The sequence below is a fragment of the Chaetura pelagica genome, unplaced genomic scaffold (assembly GCF_000747805.2).
Source record: "Chaetura pelagica isolate M959 unplaced genomic scaffold, ChaPel_1.0 scaffold222, whole genome shotgun sequence".
In the NCBI taxonomy this organism is placed as follows: Eukaryota; Metazoa; Chordata; class Aves; order Apodiformes; family Apodidae; genus Chaetura; species Chaetura pelagica.
The window spans coordinates 6,495,030-6,514,760 of NW_009952711.1; the positions used below are offsets into that span (position 1 = coordinate 6,495,030).

At 38.8% G+C, this 19,731-nt stretch overlaps 1 protein-coding gene across 1 annotated transcript in view; it reads left to right on the plus strand.

Annotated features, from left to right (window-relative positions):
* Positions 1-17,076, plus strand: part of FAM214A (family with sequence similarity 214, member A) — a 32,800-nt gene extending 15,724 nt beyond the window's left edge. Inside the window, exons 2-12 of the mRNA XM_009994430.1 lie at positions 651-835; positions 1,740-1,942; positions 2,377-2,502; positions 2,753-4,604; positions 5,107-5,223; positions 6,163-6,242; positions 6,990-7,098; positions 7,937-8,095; positions 9,928-9,996; positions 10,846-11,045; positions 15,839-17,076. Coding sequence (XP_009992732.1) covers positions 651-835; positions 1,740-1,942; positions 2,377-2,502; positions 2,753-4,604; positions 5,107-5,223; positions 6,163-6,242; positions 6,990-7,098; positions 7,937-8,095; positions 9,928-9,996; positions 10,846-11,045; positions 15,839-15,992 — 3,254 coding nt within the window. The 3' untranslated portion in view covers positions 15,993-17,076. The remainder of the gene's footprint in view (positions 1-650; positions 836-1,739; positions 1,943-2,376; positions 2,503-2,752; positions 4,605-5,106; positions 5,224-6,162; positions 6,243-6,989; positions 7,099-7,936; positions 8,096-9,927; positions 9,997-10,845; positions 11,046-15,838) is intronic.
* Positions 17,077-19,731: the final 2,655 nt, after the last annotated feature.

A 19,731-nucleotide genomic window follows, 5' to 3' on the forward strand; every position in this document is an offset into this window, starting at 1 on the left:
TAACTTAACAATGACCATGGTACAAAACAATGAATACTCTGTATGTTCCTTGGGAACCTTTCCTATGTGTTAATGGTAACTAAAAATGGACCTCTGAAGTAAACCTTGCTCTTTACAGGAGGGATTTGAAATAAAAAATTTGAAGAACATTGTGTCCCACTTTTTATAACAGAAGTAAATCTTTTTTTTTTTTTCTTATTAATTTTTCATGTGCTTTGTGATGTATTGTAGCTTCTTTATCCCATGATGCTAACAATGCCAAATAATTCAGCCATCAGACTTCTCCCACTGGAGCCCAGGAAACTTTTTTTTTTTTCTAGAGAAGCTGTAATCCAGGTGTGGTTCATAAAATAAACAGTTGTTTCTCAGCACCACTGAAATCTGGTGCATTGACCACTTACTACATGAAGCTTTCTTTAGAATATTGCTCATTTTGTCTACTTGTAATGACGACATTCTGAGATGTGAAAAGGTGTTTTGTGGTGGTGCAGTAACTTGGGCCTTTTAGGGAGTGCAGCCATTCTGATGCAAAGATCCATTTCCCATAGCTCTCATTTTAAGTGTAAATGAAACAACCAGTGGGGACAGCTAACGGCTGAATGCTTCTTATACAGGAGATGAAATTATTTGTTGTCTTTTTGAAATGGCAGATACTTTGGATGAATACTTTGAGTATGAAGCTGAGGAGTTCCTGGTCTCCTTGGCCCTGTTGATCACTGAAGGTCGAACACCCGAGTACTCGATCAAGGGCAGGACAGAGGGCTTCCATTGCCCACCAGCACAGTCCAGTCAGCCACCAACAACTAAGCATGAATGCAGCGACAAACTGGCTCAGGTACGACAGCACCCATTTCATTTTGCGTGGCCTGCATCCTTGCTGCCATTACTGAAGTCAGCCAGGAACCCCATGGTAGAGTCACAGTTAAGCGTGAATAGCAATTGCTTTCTGTCAGTCCTGTGTTTAAATGAGTATGTAATTCAGTATGGTACTAATAATAGATCTGTCCTTAAAATGAGACATCATTAAGCCTTTTATCCTTGAACCTGAAATTCTGCATGACTACCTGAATGCAGTACTTATTTGAGTCTTTATTATACAAATGGCAGGCACTATGCGTAGCATTCTTGGTCTGGTGGTTTTTTGGAGTGGTTTTTTTGGTTGTGATATTTATTGTTTTGTTTTTTTGGGGGGAGTTTATTTGCTTTTGAGGGAATGTAGGCTGACTTACCTAGTTTTGCTTTTCCAGGTATTATTGAAAAGTTAGTGATTAAAAAACCAGAAATGCATCAAATCTAGCTAGTCTATTTGGGAGTAAGGTTGGAGCATCCCATCTCTCAAGTAAAAGTTCCTAATTACTCTGTAAATTTCAGTTGTTTTTCATGCTGAAGGTAGCCTGCTGCAAGACACAGAATTTATAAAGCTACTGCTTGAGTGTGTCTATCCAAGGGGATGACTTGTGGAGAGAGAAGTACAAGATAGCAAAGGTCAAATGGGCAAATGTATTTTTATTAGCTCTTTTAATTTTCTACAGAAGTTGCTCAGATGGCAGCCATAAAGGATGTGTTAAGTATTTTTCATTTAATAGCTCTGGAATCTTATCTCCGATTTGGTGAGACCTAGTTTACAGGATTTGAACCTTACCCTTTTCCAGTACTTTGGAACAGGTTTCTGAAGCAGTTCTAAATCTGGCTAGTATTTTTATGGCATGCATATATTGACATTTTTTTCTTTACCTCAGTGTCGTCAAGCCAGGCAGACCAGATCTGAGGTTATGCTGCTGTGGAAGAACAATATTCCAATCATGGTAGAAGTGATGCTACTTCCAGACTGTTGCTATAATGATGAAGGTCCCACCACTGAGGGGAGTGATTTAAATGATCCTGCAATCAAACAAGATGCATTGCTGTTAGAAAGGTGGATTTTGGAGCCAGTTCCTCGACAGTAAGTTGGATATTAGGATTAGCTCGTAGGTGCAAGAATCTTATCATATTAAACTCCTTAAAGTAATCGATTATTGGTTTTGAACTGGCCTTTATCCATCTAAGAAAACCACTATTTGCCAGTGAAGTATAAGTATATTCTAATCTTATTCTTCCTGTAGTTGGACACAGTAGGCCATTGCACACTGTGCAATTCAGAGTATGAAATGTTCCTAGCTGAAAATGGTATTTTTTGTACATTATTTTTTTTGTTAAATTGCTTAAGTTAGTATGCGGAACAAACCAAATCCGACTTTGTAATCTTCAAGATGTATGAGGAGTTTAACTGTTTTCTTGATTCAGATTTCAGAATGAAGATCTGAAAATGTTCTAGCTCTAATGGTTTTCTTTGTATATTCTTTCCAACGTCCTTGTGTTTTGCTTAATACGTTTTAGGAGCGGAGATCGATTTATTGAAGAGAAGACCCTTCTCTTGGCTGTTCGCTCTTTTGTTTTCTTCTCTCAGCTGAGTGCTTGGCTGAGCGTTTCACATGGTGCTGTTCCCCGGAACATTCTGTACAGGTATGTCTGGGGCGGAGGACTCCTCCTTTCCCATTTGCAGGTTGTTGCAACTTGTCTCAAAAACATTCTTCCCTTCTGTTTGCTTTCAGAAGGTGCCACATTGTTGGCCCAGTGCTTTGGCACTCGTATAGGATTTTTATACTTTGCAAAGTACAGCAGTTGCTGATGTCTCTAGTTCTTTTTCTCAGACATCTGTTACCAAGTAGGTAAGTAAAGACTCCTCACTTATGTATTTCCTGTATTGTTCCAGGGTGAGCGCTGCAGATGTGGACTTGCAATGGACGTTTTCCCAGACACCAACTGAGCATGTCTTTCCTGTTCCTAATGTTTCTCACAACGTGGCCTTGAGAGTCAGCGTCCAGTCCTTGCCCAGACAATCGAACTACCCAGTTTTGACCTGCAGTATTCACACCAACCTGAGCTTTTACGAGAAGCGGATGCAAGAGCGGAAGTTCCATCAGCACAGCGATCCCAGCACGGCACAGCAATGCAGCACCGCCAGTCCGCAGCGCTTCTGTGGGAAGCAGACGTGGACAATGACACCTGAAGGCCTACTTAATGGAAAAAAGACACCAGAATTTACTACATCTATCAGAAATTTAAAACTTTATCCATCTGCTGGACTTGGATCTGACCTGGGGGCATCGCCGTCTAAAGTTCAGTGCTATAATGCTACAGCAGACAGCAAGACACAGTCCCATGAAACACCTGTCAGAACTTTTAAATCCTTTTCTCTTGTTGATTCTCGTGTTTCGAACAGTCATTGCTCTCATCAGCCTACAGGAGAAACCAACCCTTTGATAGGCTCTTTGCTTCAAGAGCGACAGGAAGTCATTGCAAGGATTGCTCAGCACTTGATTCACTGTGATCCAGCTACTTCTCCAGTTGTTGCTGGGCGTCCGTTCAACAAGCATGAAAACGGCTCAGCCACCCCGAGAGCTTTTCGGAGTGCTTACGAAGATGAGAGCTTGCCAAGGAAAGGCAAGGAAACCTCCCCTGTTTCTATTGCAGGCTTAGACAATGCAGTACAAGTAGAGGGGGGTGAAGGCAAAACTAGAGCAATACCAGAGATCCCACTGCTTGATGCCCGTGTTCCAGTGAACCCCTGTGGCCGTCAGTTGGCAGGAGAGAGTAATCCCCTGATCGACTCTCTGCTCCAGGAGCGGCAGGAGATGATAGCAAGGATTGCCCAACACTTGATTCATTGTGATCCAGCTACTTCCCATATTACTGGACGTCCATTCAAAGTGCAGGAGACTAACCCAGTTAATTCAAAAATTTTCCGAAGTACGTATGAAGACGAAAATTTGCTGAAGAAAGGCAAGGAACAATCTTCTGTTTCTTTTGCGAAGTCGGATTTTAATTTATTAGAAGATAGTAATAAATCAAGGGTGAAGACATCTGATACTCCTATCAGTCCTTCTAGAGTTGATGGAGAATCAAAGGCTTCTCTGAAACTCCAAGCAAGAAGAAAACTGATTTTAGCAAAACCCAGTGAAGCTGTCCGAAATGCATTTCATCAGACTTCAAATAAAACTTCTCATGCGTTTGCTAACACTCACACATCATCATCATGTATTAAAGAAAATAAATCTGAATTGCCAGATAAGTTGGAAACTTTGCACTCTGGTTATGTGCAGAAAGACCAGATAGCCAACAGAATTAAACAATGTTCAAATTTCAGCAGCGTTGATGAACAGCTTTGCACAAATTTACTTAAAGGAAGAACAGTTGTTAGTGAGAACAATAGCACGGGCAGTCTTAACAATTTACAGATAGATAAATGCAGAATACTTGACGGTACAAAAAAAGCAACTGTGATGCAAGTAGCTGACTCTTTGCACAGAAATGAACTCAAGTGTTTAGATAAAGACTCAAAAAACGCAAATATTTATGAACAAAATACTCAGCTTATTAGTATTGAAAATTATTTAAATAAAGATCTTGACAGTTTCAAAAACAAAAACAAACAAGATAAAACAAAAACTGCACATGATGAGAACGAAGACCCAGTAGGTCTCGATTTCCAAAGCACTTCTCAGAAGAAACCTACAGAAGATGGTGGGGTTAAGTGTGAGCGGCCAAAGAACACAGATGTGCAGGTAAATACATGGAGGAAAAGACCAATTCCTCTAGCTGCTCTCACAGGCTTGTACCCTGTGTCTACTAAGGACCAATATGAAGAGGGATTTAAGTCTGACTTTGTAGAAAGCAGCATGATCCTATTGTCTTCTTGGTGGCCTGAAGTAACATTTGACTGGTAGTGCCTCCTCCATACCTTCTTATTCATAAGTTTAACATTGAGAAGAACATTGTCTTACTTGTCTCATGGCATGATGAACAACAATTTCCATAGGCAGTGAGGCATCTTGTCTTTTTGTAAATATACCAGTGTCTGGCTATGGTATGTGAACTTTATTGAGCAGTCTGTGTGATTGTAGATTGAGTCAAGGGAAATTCATACTGAATATTTCATCATATGCTAGTGTGATGCAGATCCACCTGCTTTGGAGGTCTTCTTAGTTGCAGCAAAAGCAAAGTATTACCATGATAGGCCATTTAAAATATCCCATGATATCTAGAGTAAATTTGTTTTGCTGACAGAAAGCACCGTCTCTAAAACACACCAATACATGGCGGAAACATAATTTTCGATCTTTGGATGGAACTTCAACCAAGGCTTTTCACCCCAGAACTGGATTACCTCTGCTTTCAAGTCCTGTAAGTTATTGTTGAAATTGTAACTTAACTTTTAAATGAGGAAGGAAGTATTTTGTTGTTTCAGTATCTGTGTACAATAGAAAATTTGGTGAGTTACCTAGGTGAAGTGAGTGTGTTTACTTTTAGTGTCACAGTGAATACTCTTACTAGTGGAAATTTGAGTTAACACTCAGGAAGTTAAACAGTAATCCTGGAAAAGAAAATGTTGAAGTGTTAGTTAATGAGATCCTAACAAGATTAACATAAGATGACGTTAGAAAATTCTATAGAAAAAATTGCTTTGGTGCTAATTTAGAGCATAAAGAAAGCATTTTGAAGATTAATGTTTTAAGTGCAAGCTAACATATTTTGTCATTTCAGAGTTTTTGTGCGAGTTTTTAATACCTGTTCGCCTGTTACTCCGAAGTTTTTGTTTCTGTGAACAGTTTCTATCCTATATTCCTCAGCAGTCAGAGATGTCACCGAATGGCTAAGTGACACAAAGCTGCTGTGATAAGAGGAAGACGTTTGGGAAGTGCTGCAGTTCTTAGGCTGTAGGGAGTTCTAAAGAAAAAGGCAGTCCCAGTTGATGCCACTGAAGTGATGTCCTGTAGTCAGCACATGATGTTCTTCAGTACTCATAGAGGCTGTTTTATTTTCAAGGAACTTGAATGGAAATTGTTACAGCCTGTTTATTACTAATGTTCTGTACCATTCCAAAGAGATGTCAGCCTCCTGAACCAGTCTTTAAGTACTTCCTGTTAATCAGAATTTACAGTCTTGTCATTAAGAATTCTAGAATTTTCTTCACTAAGTTTAGAATATATAGGAATTATTCTCTTCTGCTCTGTTTTTATATTTTTGTAATGTCATGAAAATTCTTGGCAAACTTGTGCTTACTTGGCAAAATTGTCCTTATTAGAAGTACAGTTTTCATATTAGCATCTTCTTTCCTTTGAGGTTCCTCAAAGGAAAACACAGTCTGGGTGCTTTGATCTGGATTCATCACTGCTGCAGCTGAAATGTCTGTCTGCAAGAAGGTATGTTTTATTTGTCAGAAACAGTGAATTTTTAGGGAGACATAATGGATATACATACCTGTACACAAAAACAAAGTATGTTAGCAAAGAAAGATAGGTGCTTCTCAAAATAATCCTGATTTTGAAATAAAGCTTGGCAGCCAAGCTGCCCGAGGGGTCTCCAAGTTATCATGGCTCTGGAACATCACCATAGTGCTCTGTCCCATGCAGGGGTGGGTATGCTCTAAGTTACACTAGAATTTTGAAACAGAGAAGATAGTAATTGATTATTCTTCAAATCAGTGTTATTTTTGTGTTATGTTTTGTTCTTAGTGTTGAAAGGGTTAAACATTTTGCCTGAGCTTGTTCAGAGACCTTAACTTTTAAAAGGGACTGACCATGACCTTTTATACATTAATATGTGTAACATAAACAACTTTTAGTATGCTAGTATGATGTTGGAAACTTCAGGATATGAGAAAAAATATCTGCATATGAGAGAAAATAATGTGATGCTTTGGTTCGTGCTAGTGTGGTTCATGTACAACCTAAATTTTTATTGTCTTTATCCCTTGTAATGTAAAACTTAGTATTTTTTCAGTTAACTAGGAAGTGTTTTGCTAAAGTATTAACAGGCAACATTCAACTGTTACTTCTTTAGGAGAATGTTTTGTAGTGTAGTAAGTAAATTATTCTTTCTGTTTATACCCAGAAGACAAAAGCAAATGTGCTTATCCTTTGTATTTATTCTGTCTTGTTTTTTAATAGCCCACAACAATATATAAACAGAGACAGTGATCCAGAGAGCCATGGGAAACCATTTCTAAGTTCTAGTGCTCCACCAGTAACAAGTCTTAGCCTTCTGGGAAACTTTGAGGTATTGCATATTCTCTAGAATTCCTGTGGGTTTTTTAGTATTCCTCTGTACTGCTTTTAAATTTGCATTACTGTGAAAAATTCCAGCCTGATTACAATATAAAAGCTCATAATTAAATTGAATAAAATTTACTTTAATTTCCAGCTGTAAAGGCACGTATTTCACACCCCAAATACCTTCTGTCTCAGAGATTCAGTTACAGTGAGTTGCTTAACTTTTATTTCCCACTATGGTCAAGTTAGGAGGTGTTCTGTTAACTTAAATGAGACTTAACAATCTGTAATTTTTCACGTTTATATACCTAGAAAAAAGGACTTACATTTTTACTGTTACTCTATTTAATGTCACAAAAGCTGTGTTAAATCAGTGTAGTAAACAGAATGTATTTGAAGTGTAGCCTCCAGCTTTTCACTTCATGTAGTATATCAAATATCAACAGCTAAACCCTAGTGCATTATCAAGTTGAATCATACTCCATATTTGTGAAATATAGAGTGAATATCATGGGGCAAGTTACAGATGCTATTATATTTTTCAAATACTATATATCAATGAAAATAATGCATAGGTCCTGAAGCAGTAAAATTCTCTTGGGGCTTTTGCACCAGTTTCAGTAGGATGAAGGCTGGACTTACCTGATGCTTTCTGTTAAACCACTGTCATCTTCCTGAACGTTCTGTTGTTCATTGGAATTTTTGTGCCTCAGTGTTGGTTTTTAGCAGGTCATCTTATGAAAAACCCAAGTTCTTATGTAAACTTATTTCCTTGTTTGCTGCTTCATTTTGCCATATGTATTTTGAGGCATTCCCAACCTAAATCCTATTCTTTTTTTTTTCAGGAGTCTGTCCTGAATTTTCGCTTAGACCCACTCGGCGTCGTGGAGGGTTTCACAGCAGAAGTGGGAGCAAGTGGAGTCTTTTGTCCCACACACATGACTCTGCCAGTTGAAGTGTCATTCTACAGTGTTTCAGATGACAACGCACCCTCTCCTTACATGGTAAGTGTGGATGGATTGATTTAAAATTATTTCTGATAGGTGGATGTGAAGAAAGAGAGCTTGGTAAGTAGAGAGTTCAGGAAATGGGGATTTGTAGGGATCTGGGTTATTTTCAGCTGTTTATGATGTAGTTCTCCTGTCCCTCTTCCTTTCCCTAACTGGTGCTTTTCTTCATGCAGCTGCCCCACTGTCCAACTGCTCTCATCTTGGATATTGAATGTAGTTCTTTCCCTCCACAGTAGAGTGATCAACCCCTACCATCCATCTAACTTCTTAGCCATCTAACTTAAAATAGGCAGTGAGGCAATTACTGGACTTAATGGGATCCATTTTGTTGTCCCAACAAGCTGGTGTCCTGGGCAACTAACCACTCTGCCAGCAAGTGGCTTAGGTGCTGGCCAAGGTACAATTGCCAATGGAGACCTTAGGCTCAGAAGTTATTCAGCCTTCTCTTTTAAAGCAAATGCTGCCTGAGCTGGCATGACCTGTCGTGCTCTCAGAAGCTGCATGGTCTGCTGATGTTTGCACCAGCCTAGCATTTGTGTTGTCAGTATCCATGTGCTAATTCTGCTCTGTGTTTCTACAATGACAGCATGAGGTTTGGGGAGTCTGAAAGTACTTCCCTGTAAAACCCCCAAGATACCCAGTATGCTGGCATTGAATCAGAATGCTAGATTTGCCTCCGTGTTACCTGGGTGACAGATTTGATTTTTAGAGGTTTTCATATGTGCATGTCTGTCTAAAATGTGGTAAACAGTCTGTTTAAACTTGCAAGTAATGCACTGAACAGCTGATTATCCCAATTATTTGGATTTTTAATTCATAGCACTTTTCATATTTCTAATGTTCTGGTTTTTAAAGTATTCAGGAAATTAAATGGGCGTGAAAGTTAAGTTTGAGTGATAAGTTTAGTTCAAACTTACATGTCTTCTCAACAACTGCAAAGAAGTATGTGTTGTTTTGCTTTCATCTTTCTAGTTTATTTCATGTGGTTTTCCTGGAGGTGAAGGGATTTGAATGTTCCTCAAACAGTTACAGTAACATTGCTTATTTTCCTAGCTGGGTTTCATTGTTTCAAGCTTTTCCACATGCTCTAAACATGCTATTAGGCTGAGTCTCCCAGGATTAGTACAACATTGTATAGTGCCTCTATCATCATAAACATTGTATAGTTAGTGTCTCTGCTCTGGGGTCTTTTGTTGTTGTTTTTGTTTGGGTGTTTTTTTTTAAGTCCAGTGGGGTATATCAGTTGTGCACTGCGGGTTAATCAAGTGTTTGCTTTAAGGCAGGACCCTGAGGGTGGTCTCAGCAGTGTCACAGCACCATGTGGGACACTCAGGTGTTCTGTACATCACAGCTGGTATAAAGGCAGATGTTATTGTAGCTAAAGTTTAGATTAGAATGGAAGAATAAGTGCATTTGGTGCCTTTGAAAAGCAGAAATAGGTTTGGTGAGATTTGAACAACTATTGGTGCAATTGTAGGTGCTAGAAACAGAAAGCAGGTGACAAATCTTAACTTACAAGCTGTTTTGAAAAGAAAGCTCTATTTTGCCATAGCTCCCTGATTGCTAGTTTGAAGATGTGGAAACTTGGCTCTTGTTTCAAAAGGAGAACACACCCCTTATTGCACAGCTTTTGAAGATCTGCGAAAGTATCTGTCAGGCCCTTACTGCTGCTTTTTGACCGCATCTTAAATAATGCATTGCCTTTTCCATTTTTAGTTTTTATACATTACTAATTGCTTTTTTAATAAATACATTTATATGAATAAAACATTTTGATTTGTTTTATATCTCTCCCTTTAAACTAAATGTCTTTTTTTTTTTCCTAGGGTGTAATTACTTTAGAGTCCCTTGGTAAGAGGGGTTATCGGGTACCGCCTTCAGGAACAATACAAGTGGTACGTACTCAGCAGATATGGGTGCCTTGAAACCACTAATACCAAGAAAGTCATGCAGAGGAGATGAGGTTATTGCAGATGAGCATGAAGTTAGCAGTGGAAATGTGCATCTCTGTAGGTAATGTAGTTATTTGAAGTAGCAATCTGTCTGTAATTTGTGAGACAAAAAAGACTCCCAACCTTTGAGCCCATGTGTGCTGTGAAGAGACTTAAAATCAGTTAACTGAAGATTCAGAATATCTGGGGACACTGTGGCTTTGAAGTAGTAATGGACAAGTAATTAGCACACAGGCCCAATTCTTAAATCCTTCTGAAGAGATTAAGATTAAATACTCAGTTGTATCTAAATGTTGCAACATTTTAACACCACTTATTTTTGTAATAAAATCAGAAAGTAAACACAGTCATTGCTTAGAACAAATGATTTGCCATCTTTCTTCTAGGAGCCCAGTTGAGGATAATGCTGGTGATTTCAGTTTTAAAAGTGGAGGCCACCACTGTGCTTCCTGTGAGCATGTTATGTCTAGAAAGCAGTGTAGACAAAAACCTGACTGGAAAAATAACAAAAATGGAATGCAGATTAACAAAGTACTAGTGGTCCTATACCAGTGCTTCATTCAAATTAGGTTGTGTTTAGTGTTATATTTGAAAATAGGAATTGCTAGCAGCTGCAGTGTCAAAAAACAAAAAAGCTGCACAATATTTTTAGACACAGATTTCTGCATAGCAGCAGAACAAAGTGCATAGGGGATGGTGGCTATTTTGGCAGGTGGAGTTTGGTTTTGGTTTTATTTTATTTTTAGAGATGACAAATTTAAGAGTACTGTATTGAACTGTTTTTCTTTTCAGACCTTATTTAACCCTAACAAAACTGTGGTGAAGATGTTTGTGGTGATCTATGACTTGAGAGAAATGCCAGCTAATCATCAAACATTCCTACGGCAAAGAACTTTTTCTGTTCCTGTGAGACGAGAAATCAAGAGAACTGTCAATAAAGAAAACAGTCACCAGACTGAAGAAAGGCTGTTACGCTACCTCATACATCTGAGGTAAGCTCCAAGTTAAAAAAAAATTAAACCAAGGCTCAACAAAACAAAAACCAACTCAAAACCAAGCAAACAAAACCACAAAACCCAAGTACCTGCCAAAATGTACCTCATGATTTCTTTCCCAGCCAGCCTTGCTGTATACAGATTGATTTAAAAAAAATAAAATGCAATGTTTTTGGCTTGGTCTTTAAGCTGAACAGTAGAGGAAGAGGAGCTAATAAATAATTTGGATTCTGCCTGGGAGAATCAAGGGTCCCTTGCTTGGCATTGAAGTATTTTGTATAGCCTTGTAAAGTTTAATTCTTAGCAAGAGAGGTTTAGTTCTGGCTGGATCAATGTACTTTTTTGAGCTTACAGGAAACAGACTGAATGTAACAGGAGCAAAAGCCAAAATTAAGGATCAATGTAGAGAAGGTGCCCAGTGTCCTACACACATGCTTCTTCACTAGAATAGCTGGTAATGTGAAAAGCATTCTGAGTTGCTCCTAAAAACAGTGTTTAGAGGTAAAATGTAGATACCTGTTTGATGATGCAATAGCACTGATAATGCCTGCACTTTATAAAGCAGTCACACAATCTTCCTTAAATGATCTACAAAGCACTGCCTGAAATCAGATACGGTTTTGCTGCTTTCATGATGATCTTGAGACTGCAGTTTGAAAAAAGGGTGAATGATGGATATATTCTGTCCTGTAGTTTGCAGACTTTTGCCTGCATCATTACAGTAAACAAGCCACGTGTGTGCAGACCCAGGGTTTTCATTGCAGCCCTGGGAAACCTGATGGTGGCTGACATCCTGAAGTGAGAAAGCAGAAGAAAATCCAATTTCTTACTCTTCTAATTGTTGTAGAATTACTTCTGGTACATGTTATTTTCCCTATTGCCATTGATTTCTACCCAGCAAACTTTTGAAACACAACTTTGTCTAGGGCAGTGATTCCAGGCCAAGCATTCCCATTAAATGAAAGTTGTCAGTCATAAAAAATGTATGTTGGTTTAGTGGAGTGTGAAAATAGCATCACGATGAGGCTGTTGAACTGTGTTTTCATTCTGAATTTTAGCCTGCATTGAAATTCATCCTTTCAAGCCACACTAACTTGCTATGTCTAACTTAACCACCTTCTAAAACTTTTCTTCTGGGGTAAATTGTGAAGAAAGGTGTGTAGCCCAAATAAAAAGGCTCTTGTCACTTGTAATGTTGATCTAACTGATGCAGGGGAGCTGGGGACAGGCATCAGCTGCAGAGGTGTGCAAAAAGCTGTGGCCAGCTGGGACTGGTGTACAGGCATGAAGAGCAGTAGACTTGTGTCCACTTTCAGTTTCTGCTTTAATGGAGTTTGTAAAATTGTTGTAAACAGACCAAATAATTGCTTCTATCTGAAGGCAAATCTGCTTCCTTCTCTGTTGTCTTGTATAGCTAGAAGTCTTCTTTCATGAGCTTCCTATTTCTGGTACCTGCTGAGAGACAGAAATGCAGAATAGCAGTTCTGATACTTCTAGTTTTGAAATACCTGTACAATTTAGCTCAGCTTTCAGACCTCTGGCAGGGATCAACTCATGGATTTATAATGTGAAATTGGAAATGCATCCATTTCTGGCTGGAAAAACAAACAGATAATTACAGTGCTGGACTGCTTACTTTGGAAGGTGAATACATGCAGAGGATGCCACAAGTTTTTTGCTTTGGAGATGAACCCAAACAGTGAGTGGGTCCTTTCACATGATGGAAGAACTGCAAAACTCCTTCAAATATTCTAGTAGTTTATGTTGGCCTTTCTTGTGGTTTATTATGCAGAGTACTTAATATTTTAAAAAAGACTCAGTTGTCAATCTAGAATCTGCCTTTACTAAAGATGAATTTTAATTAGGAGAACTTAAGTGTCTTAGTACTATATTAATTAATATATAAGTTGCTTCTACAGAAGAAGTTTTAAAAACAGCAATGTTTCCTCAAACCTGCTTTACTGAGAAGATACACAGACCTAAAACAGTCAGGATTTTTCTTGTGTTTTACTAAAGGTGATTTAAAACAGCCTTTCGATTTCAGTTGCAGTAGTTGTTGAGAACAAGCATCTTAAGCTCACACGTTGAAATTTTGCTCAAAAAACAAATGAAGTCACCACCAGTGAGCTGCATTGTGGTCGCATCTGCTTGCGAGGCCTTAATCACAGTTGTCAGCAGGCACATTATGAAAGCTTCTTTTCAAGTGGTAATTCAACAAAAATGCTGGCCTAGGTCTGGAACTTAACATTGGCAGCCAGATTTTCTACAGCACTTTCAAAGTGTCAGATTTACTGTTTACACAGTTTCAACGTGCAGTTTTGTATGCTTGAGATGCTGCCATTAGACTGAATTTGTACCCACAGCTACAGATACCAAGCATAGCTTGCATGGCCAACAGAGCTTTATTCACTATAAGAAAATCAAGAATTGTACCTGCAGTTTCTCATTTCTTGAAGATGCTTTGGGGATGAGCTCCTAGTTGCACATGAAACAATGCTTTTTGCTTTGTAATTAAATCTACATGAGCATGAGAGCTGTGAGTCCAGCTCTGCTCATGCCTCCTTTCTGCCCAGAGCTGGGAGGGTGAAACCCATTAGTTTCTAGGGCACATTCTGCCTATAAAAGGCAATGAAACAGTTAACTTTCACACAGCTCAGCAGTCTTCTAGATTTCAAAGCTTGTTCAACAGCTTTAGTTACTGACATGTTGCCTCTTTTAATCACATGGAGCGTAATTGTTGTGTTGCTGAACAGGGATTGTTACTGAAGGCTAAGTGGAGGGCAAGCTTGAAACTTGTTAAAAGTAGTGATTCCTCAAGGTGTTGAGAAACTTTAGAAAAAAAAGAAGTTGTAGTTTCTTAAGTAATATTTACCACTTTCTTTCCTCTGCCAGACTTTCTAGCTCATCTGTTTGTGTGTCTAAGCTTTCCTGTCTATGTCTATTGATACTGTTCCTAGGACACCATCTGTTAGAGACCTCTGTTTTTCTTAATTCCTTTACACAGAACTGCTGGAGCTGCCACAGATTAGGTGATGGAACCAGAGATGAGAATAATTCCCTAAGCTCTGTTGCTGTCTCCCATTCATCCTCCTTCAGTCTTTGTGAAATGTCATGCTCAGAAAAGCCATGTTACAGGAATTTGCTATTTACTGGGCAAAGTGAGTCTTGCAGGTTTCTCACTAATAGAAAATAAGAAGCTTGAGAAGATAAAAAGTAGACCTTGCTAATTATTTTCTGATAGAGCCATGTGTAAAGTGGGAATTGAGCTCTACTTTATGTTGGTGCTTTGATAATTAGATCTGGTTTAGTTTAGTTAAATTTATCTAATGAGTTAGATGCTGAAATAACTTTATGGTGTTCGGTTTGTCCCTCCCCTCTTTCAGTCTTCCTTCTTGTGCTCTCCTCCAGAGTCATCTCTTAGGATAGAATCTTCTCCCCTTTGCCCACCAGGTATGGGGCTGTCACACTGACAGCAGATAAATGGTGATGGATGGGAGTGCTGTGGGAGCCAGGGACAGTGTTCTGCTGGACCCTGCCACATGTAATGCCCTTGACAGCTCAATCTAGGAAAGCAGAAATTTCCTTTGTCTGGCTATGGGGGTGACTACAGGCTATTCTGTATTACTCTTCCAATTGAAACATTTCTACAGCCTGCCTGCCCCAGACAAGATCTTCTGTAGTAGTCGGTGTCCTGCCTCTTCAAATATCAGTCTGATAATGACTAAATTTATTCTAGAGAAACTACTTTTGCCTCAACAGGGTCAATGAGTAAACACTTGTTAAAAATCTGCAAATCATAATATGTGTGGCAATGGTGTGCACTGCTCTCTCAGCATTACTAGTGGTATCATTTTGTCATAACGAAAGCAGTAGCTTTTCTCTTTCTATTTTTTACAGTAGCAAAAGCTTTTCTCCCTTACTCTGGCTATAGTGATAGTGGCATTAAGCTCAGTTGCCATTAAAAATGCTCCTTAAGATCTGCCTTTCCTGATTGAGAGAAGGAAATTAAGAAGTTCTGCCAGATGAAGGCTGTAGAATACAGTCCTCTAAAATGCAGATCTTGTCTCTATATATAGTTGTTAAATCTCAGGGGAAGTGGAACTGGCACATTCCTGGCAGGTTTGGAGGTCCTGAATTAGGTTGCCTAGCCTCAGCATAATAGATAAATGGGCCTAGGAATTGGCTGCTGTTTACTTTGGTGATTGGGCCAGAGAACTATACTCTCTTTGAAATAGCTCTGTATTCTCTGAGAAAAACTTTGTCTGCCCGCCGAGATCCCTGTACCTACTGCTGCTTGAGTTGACTTAGATTTGGTGTGTGGGATAAAGCAGCAGTAAACTTCCTGCTGGTGCATTCATAGTGCAATGAAATCTGTCTGATAGCTAGTACAGATTTGATATGTATATATACCTTTGTTGCTATGTTGGTCTTCCCTTTTGGGTGTGCTTAGGCCACCCAATGGCATTGTCAGGAGTGCTCACTGAAGAGCACTTTCTGCCTTTCTAGGTTACTGAGAACTTTAATCTTCAGTGTGCATAATTGCAGTGTCAATTTCAGCTCTGCCATGCTCCTTTTAGAGCTGTGCACTATACTGCTGGTTAGGAACAGAACCTTTAAATGCTAAGGCAAACAAAGTGTATGTTAAGTCATTTTTTCTTTCATTTTAACTGACTAATTTTGTATGTTTGAATGTTTTTTGGCCTTAATCACTTAAGGGAATGCATTTAATTCAATAATAGTTAAAGATTAATATTTTGGTTCAGGTAATACAGATGTTTCTATCTTTTCAGGTTCCAGAGTTCTAAATCTGGAAAGATCTACCTCCACAGAGATGTAAGGCTCCTGTTCTCCCGGAAATCCATGGAAGTTGATAGCGGCGCTGCATATGAACTCAAATCTTACACTGAATCTCCAACAAATCCTCAGTTTTCACCAAGATGCTAGCAGACTATAGCAAACTAAAGGACTGGTTTTACTGTTGATTACTCCTTGCAAGCGAAGATGGTAGAGATGCCAGTAAAAAGTTAAGTCTGGAAAGGAATGGAAATAGCGCTCAGGAGAGAGAAGGTTCTTATATGATCCTGGACCAGTTTTTAAGAGGTTTCTGGAATGAGCTTTGTGTATTCCAAGTAGACTGGAAACATACTTAAATCTAATCTTTTTGTACTGTTTAAAACCACTGCATTGGATGTGTTGCAATAGCAAATTCCCAAGTTAGTTTAGTGTTTACACTTTTTATTTTATTTTTCAGTTATTTAATATTTAATGTTTCATTTAATACTCAAGTGATGTTTGTCTTTAGTGTTCTAATGTAGCATAAATCCTATGTAAAATCATACTATGTATTTTTGGCATTAATATTGAAATCTGAAATATATACAGATGTCTTTAATCTGTGTGATGTTTTAAGTGATATTCATTTAAGTTATTGAAAATGAGGACAACAGGTGACTTTCCATAACATTTCATACTATGCAAACATTTAGCTTTTTTTCTCTTTAATGGTACCCTTTTCCTTTTTTTCCTCACATACAGATCTAATACCACTTGTGACCATAGTGCAGAGTGTTTGTTTACTTACTCCTGCATTCAGTTCATTGGTTCAGTCCATATTTTGTGCCCTCAATTTCTTTCCTAAAAGGCCTCTTTAATTTTTCATTCTTTTATTAGTTTTTCTCACATAAAATTCATACCCTTCCCCTTTTGATTTCTCAGATTGTTTTCAAGGATGTACTGTGCAAACAAATTAGTATTTATATCTTAAATATATGCAAAAGCTATGAAACTTGTACTTCTTGTTTTATTTTCAGATAAGGAGGATCTTAATGTAATCCTAAAGATTTTTAACAGGTCAGTTCCATTTAGGCCACTAGGTGGCCATAGGAAGTTTTACTAGAAATGCTACATTGGGCATATAAATATTTTCCAATACTTATGTGTATTCCTAAAAAACCACACAGATAAACAGTTTATGCTAAGTGTTAAACTGTGTAACTGAGAGAAATAAAGTTAGAAGCATTTGATTATATTTGAGGTATATATTTAATGATGAAAATGAAGCTTTGTGATGCCTGTTGAAGATCTTGGAGTTTCTCAGCTGTCTTGTGTGTGGAGTTTCTTGGCTTGTGCGTTTTTCTTTACACCCCTTTAGGTTGTTTGCAGAGTGTCAGTAATAGCAAAGGGGACCTTCATATTTGGGAGTATAACATGTTTGTCTGATGAAGATGGAGAAAGAATGAAAAGTGCATCTTGTTTATTCAGCACTGCCCTTAGATGAGAGAAGTCAGTGTATTGTGACATCTCCAGGAAGTCTGCCAGGGAAAGTAAGGGAGACCAGACTTTCCAGATGATACTTATCAACTAACTTGTATATTCAAATGACTGTTGCTGCAAAGGGCAAAGCCCAGATAGTGCCAAGTCCCTTCCCCACTTCAGCAGTATTTTCCTCTCTGTTGCACTAGGCTTTCAAAGGCTAGGTAGCATTTATTTTATAGCAGCTTGGGAAAAACTGTACAGGAAGAGATTGTTGGCAGTTTCTAGTGCTTTGTGTGCCCTGTAAAATGGAGAAAAGGTGTCTTTTGGTAGCAGAAGAGTCAAAGACAATGGCAGTTATACTGTGTACAGAACTGGCATCTCAACTAGTATAATGAGAATGTGTCCTAATTTCTTTTTAGCTACTATTGAATCATAAGCAAACAACATGTGTCCTCAAAGGACCTATTGGTGTCATGGTGCACATCTGCTTGCATACTTGATGAAAACAGATGAGAAAAGGACAAACTTCTAATGAAATGAAAAGTCACAGTTGTAGTAGATGAACCTTTTATTTTGCACTGACAACATACAATGTATGATCTTGCTAACTTTAAATAACTTCTTCAAGCCATCCTTTTCTCCCTTCAAAGTAATATATATATATTTGTTTTGAACAGCAAAGAAGTGTGGATTTTGAATTTGTGGTCACTGCAAGGCATGTTGAGAAAATAAACTTGTATTGACTTAAACAGTCAAACTACACTTAGTCCCTGTATGGACTCAGAATGAAAGTGGCCTTAGATTACCCATGCACAACTTTAATTAACGCCAGAAGGCATCTGGAACCTCAGCCACCTTCACCCACTTCTCCACATGGTCTGTTTCTTTTTTGTTAAAGGAAACACGATTGTGTGAAACCCGTGTACTTAATTGTGAATTCATGTCTTCCTACTCCAGCTTCTTCTGACTGCTTATTTTAGGTGATTTCTTGGGTAGTTATTGATCAGACAGCTTAATTTATATAGCTTGTATTCTGTCCTCCCCACACTCCAATCTAAATGGGGAAAGATGACCAAGTTATCAGTCTCCTGGAAACTCAGTCATTTTCTGCAGTTTCCTGTATAGATGACCAGTAATTAACTGGAGATTGCTTCAGTCAGTTCTCTGAACCCTCAAGGATATTTTCATCTAAGTTGAAAGTAATTACCAGATAAGGAAAAATACAACATTCAAGTATCCTGTGAACTGATCTTTCCTCATACCAGCTTGAGGTTTTACTCTGTTTGTTACATTTGGTATCTTGATCATACCAGACTGAACAAAAGAAATCTTACTTTCCTTGGTCTTGACAAGGTTTGTTGAGTAATTCCAGTAGTTATTCTGTGCCCCTTTGTCTTCATTATCTCCTTTAGATGCTCATACTTTAAAAATTGACCTAGTTTCTATATGCTGCTTTCTAGCATTTGAGGCCATTGAAGAACTTGTGCTTTTCTTGAGGTTCTTTATTTACTTCCCATCCTTCCTCTTCTCTCTATAATTTACACTTGTTCCCTAAAAAATAGTTCCATTTAGGAACTGCTGAATCCTCAAAGCTGCATTTCCCCTCACATTAAGAGATTTTAAAGAAATTCCTGAAGTTTGCATTCCTGTCTGCTGTCACTGTTGCTGTTTTGCTTCCTTTCAAAATCCATGAACTTGATCCTTTTATGATAATTCTTCCATGTGTTGCTCTGTTTTTTACACCTTCAGATAATTTCTAGCTGGTTTTGCTAGAAGCAAATGTGACACACTTCCTGTTATCCTGGCTCTTCCTATCATTAGGAAAAAAAGAATACTCACCTACTGCCTTTTTAATTTTCCTGAGCAATCTTCCCTGCTGTATCCCTTCCTAAACATGGGATGTGTGCCTTGAGTTCCCTGCTACTACACAATCCTGGTCTCTGGGTGAATTTCTCAGTTGCTTAAAAGAACTGCTTCCAACCACTGGTTTGGGGGGCTTTTACTAAAAATTCAACTGTGGGAAAATCAGCTTCTTTTACGATTGAGAATATTTTCTGCTCTGTCTCAGTGGCTCTTTGGGACCTTGAGCACACAAAGCCTGCCCTCGCCATCCCTCCTGGGCTGGGCTGAAGCTGGTTACCCCACCAGCAGGGTTCCCACACGGGCTGGGTCCCTTTGAGGGCATCCCGAGCACCGCAGTGGGAGAGCTGGAGGTCAGAGTCCTGGGAAAGGGGCATCACATCATGGGAAAAGATGCTGTGTATGTATAGAAGAGTGGGAGTGTACGTTTACCTTATGGTTCAAATGCAGGCAGGTTTCTTGAGGGTGAGTTATTTGAACCCTCCCTTATGACCTTCAGGTCCCGGGGGGGCTGCGGGAGGTTGCGGTGCTGCCCAGCCCCTCCCACAGCAGGTGGGGAGGGGGCACA